The sequence below is a fragment of the Myotis lucifugus genome, unplaced genomic scaffold (assembly GCF_000147115.1).
Source record: "Myotis lucifugus unplaced genomic scaffold, Myoluc2.0 scaffold_221, whole genome shotgun sequence".
NCBI lineage: Eukaryota > Metazoa > Chordata > Mammalia > Chiroptera > Vespertilionidae > Myotis > Myotis lucifugus.
The window spans coordinates 1018755-1024517 of NW_005871269.1; the positions used below are offsets into that span (position 1 = coordinate 1018755).

The following is a 5763-nucleotide window of genomic DNA, read 5'->3' on the forward strand; positions in this document are numbered from 1 at the left end:
GTATACAGGGTGGGGAAAAAAGTAGGTTTATACGTGTGAGTATGCAAAACAGAGTTTATTCTTATATTGTTATTAATAATTACTGTATTATCTACTTCTGCCCCCCTCCCCCCCGCTCTTGTATGTATTGAAAGACCTGGTTTATGTGAGCTGTAGCGTTTTCTACATTGTGAATTCTGCTGATTGCGTCCTCTTGGTGCACTTGGGACATGTTTCTCTAACTCCTAATGAATTAATTGAATTAGGCACTGAACTTCAACAGCTACTAACACCAAAAAAAGAAGAGCAACACACATGTGCTTCTGGATGAAAGACCACACAACTCCCAGTCATCTTAGAAACAAAAAATGAAACTAAACAAATCCTGAATCTGATCAAGCCCCTGTTGTCTGATTGGCCCAGCTTGGTTCAATCAGTTCTGCCCTGGGGACAGGGTAGGAACAGACATGGCCCTGGGAGACTGCGAGCTGGCCTCCATCGCCACCGTGTCTGCCACAGATACTTACCCCTGATGTAGCCTTTCTTACACTTTGTTTTTGTCCACAGCAGCATCCCTTGGCACATCAGTGCCTGGCACATAGGTGGTGCTCAAAAGGGTAGACTCCAATGGCATTTCCATCTTTTTAAAAATATTTGACTTCCTTTTCTAGGTAGGCTCTGAATTAGCCTGGGTTCCCCCAAAATAAACAGAAGCAGACCCTGGGTTTCCCCAAAGCAGAGGCTGATGGAACAGGCATTCATTTCCAAGTGCAATCGCAGGAAGCATGTGGGAGAGGGACAAGAGTGAAATATTGATCGTGGGAGAGGCAATACAGATATTATCAAGTTTGCCACTGCTACAAGCATCGGTTACTCCATCCCACAGAATATTCTGAGTAGCCATATGAAATGTCTCAGAACCCCCCTGAAGGACCCAGAATAAAGAGGGAGATATTTGTTCTTGGGCTTCCATTGCCTACTTGGCAAGTTTTAACTCCCTGGGCTTTGGGATGTCTCACTGGTCTGAAGCAAGAGGAACTACAGCAGTGTGTGAAGTGGCACACGAGATGTCCAACACAGCTTTTATGAAAAGAGCTCATGAAATGGTACCAATCTTTAGTGTCTGTTAGAAATCAATCAAACAAACAAAAACTTGCAACCTCTCAGAAGTGAAAGCAATGTAGGATTATTTAATCTCCACAATGACTGTTCCTTACTTTTGGTGTCTTGCATCTCCAGCTCTTTCCTTGCACCCTCTGTTCTGAAGAGGTTACTCTTGTTTCTGCCTTCCTACCTTTAAGTTCCACGTAAAATGTGTCTAGACCAGTGGTTCTCAACCTTCCTAATGCCGCGACCCTTTAATACAGTTCCTCATGTTGTGGTGACCCCCAACCATAAAATTATTTTTGTTGCTACTTCATAACTGTAATTTTGCTACTGTTATGAATCGTAATGTAAGTATCTAATATGCAGGATGTATTTTCATTGTTACAAATTGAACATAATTAAAGCATAGTGATTAGTCACAAAAACAATATGTAATTATATACATGTTGTCCGATGGTCTTAGGCGACCCCTGTGAAAGGGTCGTTTGACCCCCAAAGGGGTCGCGACCCACAGATTGAGAACCGCTGGTCTAGACTGTTTCGGAACCCTGAAAAGCTACTTTGTGACCCTTTCAGTGACAGCTTGTGTGGAAAAGGCTCTCCCGTGATAGCGTTCAAATATAGGAATACTTTTGTCTCCGATCCTCTTGGTAGATGGTAAACTTGAAATTTAAATCGTCTTGCTGGTTTTCTTTTTGTTTTTTATGAACATGCAGAATTTGAAATGAAATTGAGGAAAAGATAATGGCAAAGAATAGTGTGATGGTGTATACTGTAAGCGTATTTATTTCAAAATGCATTTATTGTCCTCAAATAGATAACAATGCTTCATGGTTCTCAACTGTATTTCAAAATAGTGAACATATATAAGCTGCGAAGACACAAATTAGAATATATTCCATTAAAAAATCATAATAATTTTCCTCTAGCTGTTTAAAAAAAATATTTTTTTGATTTCAGAGAGGAAGGGAAAGGGAGAGGGAGAGGGAGAGAGAGAGAGAAACATCAATATTGAAAGAGAATCATTAATTGGCTGCCTTCTACATGCCCCACACTGGGGATCGAGCCTGCAACCTGGGCATGTGCCCTGACCAGGAATCGAACCGTGACCTCCTGGTTCATAGGTTGACACTCAACCACGGAGCCACACCGGCCAGGCTAGCTGGTTTTTTTAAGTCCATAAACATTCTTAGAAGATTTTGCAGTGTGATTAATTTCACTTTTTAAATGACTTGTTGATATACTAGAGGCCTGGTGCATGAATTGGTGCATGGGTGGGGTCCCTCAGCCTGGCCAGCGATCAGGGTCGTCTCACCCAGTCCCTATCAGGGCCAATTGGGCCGGCCAGCTGGCTGGGGGGGGGGGGGGGAAGGACCACAGGAGGTTGGTCTGCCCCCGATCAGGTGATTGGGGCTGGCTGGCCGGCCTGGGGTAGGGACTGCAGGAGGTTGGCTGGCCATGGGAGGTTGGCTGTGGGTGCACACTGACCACCAGGGGGCAGCTCCTGTGTTGAGTGTCTGCCCCCTGGTGGTCAGTGCACGTCATAGCTACTGTCTGGTTGTAACGGTTGCTTAGGCTTTTATATATAGAGATATTTATTAATTTGTGCCAGAGTTGATAGCATTCCCAAGATTATAACTGAGTGGCTCAGATGTTGTTTTCTCACAAGGGTTTCTTTAATGTGGCTTTACCTCACGTGTCCTTTTTTCTTTGCCTGTCCTCAGGATTTATAGGTATTTCTGCTCTGCAGGTACTTCTGTGAAATTTCAGAATGAAGTAATTTTAGGAAAGTGTGGTAGACCTTTCTCCATTAGTTCCATAATATGTTAATGTTTTCTGTATTTAGAATCCTCAAATAATATTGTATGTCACTTGTATCTTATTTATTGGAACTTAATGTACATGTCCTTTTTCTCTTTTTCATTTTGTTCATATACTTAGTGAAATTAATGATTTAAAGTTTCTATGGTTATTGCTTTGCTGCATTTAAATATGCTTAATAAATTACTGTAATTTAAAAATAATCTCTGCCTCCCTAGGCACTAATGTTTCTTCCATTATAATATGATTTATTAAAATGCATTTAGTATAATTTATTATGTGAGTTATATAGATGAATCATATCTGTATTAGGTAAGTAGACAACTGAGCTACTTCTCGAATGAAATATTCTTAAATTCAGGATTTCGGGTTGTCTTTAGTGGCTTGCAAAGATTCACTGTTTTGAAGATGTGCTGCTATATTGTATTAAGGTGTTACTCCTCTAAATGATTTTTTTAGCCTATTGTTCTTTGGCCAGATGTAAGATTTTGAATTTATGTATGAGTGCTCCGGCATCCACCAATTCTTCTTTAGTAGAACAGGCTTACTGGTCATAATTTTGTGTCCAGTCATCCCTTGGTATCCTTGGAGGATTGGTTCCAGGATCCCCCGTGGACACCAAACTCTAGGATGCTCAAGTTTCCTAAATAAATTAGTGTAGTTTTTGCATATAGTCTATGTACATCCTCCTATACACACCTAAAATCATCTCTAGAGTGCTTATAAGACCCAATACAATATAAATGCTATGTAAATAGTTGTTAATACTATATTGTTTAGGGAATAAGAGGCAATAATGACAGGGGAAAAAAAGTCTGTACCTGTTCAGTACAGATGCAACCATCATGGGTCTAACTGCATAGTGCACGTCAGCAACAATCAACCATTTTTTAAGATATTTTTGATTTGCAGTTGGTTGAATCTGTGGATCCAGAGCCCACAGGTATGGAGGCATGACTGTAACAGGTTAATAATCTTTCATGTTGAATATACTCTTCCTGGTACATGTTATAAAGCCGTGGCTCTGGGAACTTCTTAACAACTCTTTGTGTTTTCTTCTTTTCTTTAGGATTTTCCTGTTGAATTGGTCATAATTGGAATAGCTATGCTGCTTCTACAGACTCCTGCAAGTCAGCAGAAGCCAATCTTAAGTCTAGGTAAATGACACCGACTACAGGAAAAAGTAAACATAGCCTGAGGGTTGGCAGGAGTCCCTTGAACTATATACAGTATATCCTGTTATGCTGTGAAGTCCTGTATATTTTGAGTTTCTGTTCTGGAATTTTCTTCATTAATCATTATCACATAGAATCTTCTTTCTCTTGTCCAACAAAGTATTTCCTTGTGCAGAACCATTTAGCAGTGACATTGGCAAATATATTGAAGGGCATATCAGCTATTCACAGTTGTGCCGCACACTCAGAATCAATAGCATAAAACCCTTGAAACAAAATAATTGTTTAGCATTTGTATTTGTTCTGAAAACTATACCCTGACTATTCAAAACTCTTGCCATGCTGAACAAAATTTAATTTATGGTTATTAATTAACCTGTGAGACAAAAGAAAGATAACATTCTCCCCACTGTCCAGTATTATTTAAAGAAAAGTGAGGAATGGGACTAAAGGGAGGCAAAAATGTTCTATTTAAGAATGATGTGGCCAGGCCGGTTCAGTGGTTGAGCATAGACCTACGAAATAGGAGGTCAGGGTTCAATTCCCAGTTAGGGCACATGGTTGTGGGCTTGATCCCCAGTTTGGGTGGGGGCTTGCAGGAGGCAGCCAATCAATGATTCTCTCTCATCATTGATGTTCCTATCTCTCTCTCTCTCTCTCTCTCTCTCTCTCTCCCCCTTCCTCTCTGAAATCAAGAAAAATATTTTTTGAAAGTCATTTGAGCCCTAGCTGGTTTGGCTCAGTGGATAGAATGTTGGACTGTGGACTGAAGGGTCCCAGGTTCGATTCCAGTCAAGGGCACATGCCTGGGTTACAGGCTCGATCCCCAGTTGGGGGTGTGCAGGAGGCAGCCAATCAATGATTCTTTCTCATCATTGATGTTTCTATTTCTCTTCCTCTCCCTTCTTCTCTGAAATCAATAAAAATATATATTTTTTAAAAAGTCATTTGATTTGCTTTGGCTTATGGAACAGTAGCCAATGTGACATAAGCAGAAACCTGAAAGCATTTGAGCTTTTTTGGGGGGGAAAAAAGAATGATGTGGTAAAGAATCAAGGTGTTGGGTCTGGCAGATTAACAAATAAGTCACACCTTTAAATGTGGCTTTTACATTAATGTTGCCCAGCTTTATGGCTCCAGTGTAATCCGTGTGCTAATGGAGGCTCTGTGTAAATTGTTGGCTAGTGCCATGATACCCTCATTTTAAAAACGTGCTTGAGGTAAATACTGATTGTGTAGTTCAGTGGTTGGCAAACCGCGGCTCGAGAGCCACATATGGCTCTTTGGCCCCTAGAGTGTGGCTCTTTCACAAAATAACACGTGCGGGCGCGCACATACAGTGCGATTGAAACTTCGTGGCCCATGCGCAGAAGTCAGTTTCGGCCTGGGTGAGTCTATTTTGAAGAAGTGGTGTTAGAAGAAGTGGGGGGTGTCGATCGGTCGGGCGACAGGAGACGCGGCGCAGGGGAAGTACATTGTTTTGAGGTATGTTTGCTGAGGTCGACCCCTTTCAACTCTCCCATCCACACTCCTCTATCTGAAACAAGTATACAAGACGAGTGTGGATGGGAGAGCTGGAAGGGGTCGACCTCAGCGAACGTACCTCAATCAGATTGAGGACGTTTTTAGCAAGGGCCAGCTTAGGAGTACCCTATTAAGTTAATACAATGTACCTACCTAT

The 5763-nt window shown here is 41.4% G+C and overlaps 1 protein-coding gene across 1 annotated transcript in view; it reads left to right on the forward strand.

Moving 5' to 3' along the window:
* The window catches only part of FOCAD (focadhesin), a 273674-nt gene that overhangs the window by 80327 nt on the left and 187584 nt on the right, over positions 1-5763 (forward strand). Inside the window, exon 9 of the mRNA XM_006098123.3 lies at positions 3977-4064. Within this exon, the coding sequence (XP_006098185.1) occupies positions 3977-4064 (88 nt within the window). The remainder of the gene's footprint in view (positions 1-3976; positions 4065-5763) is intronic.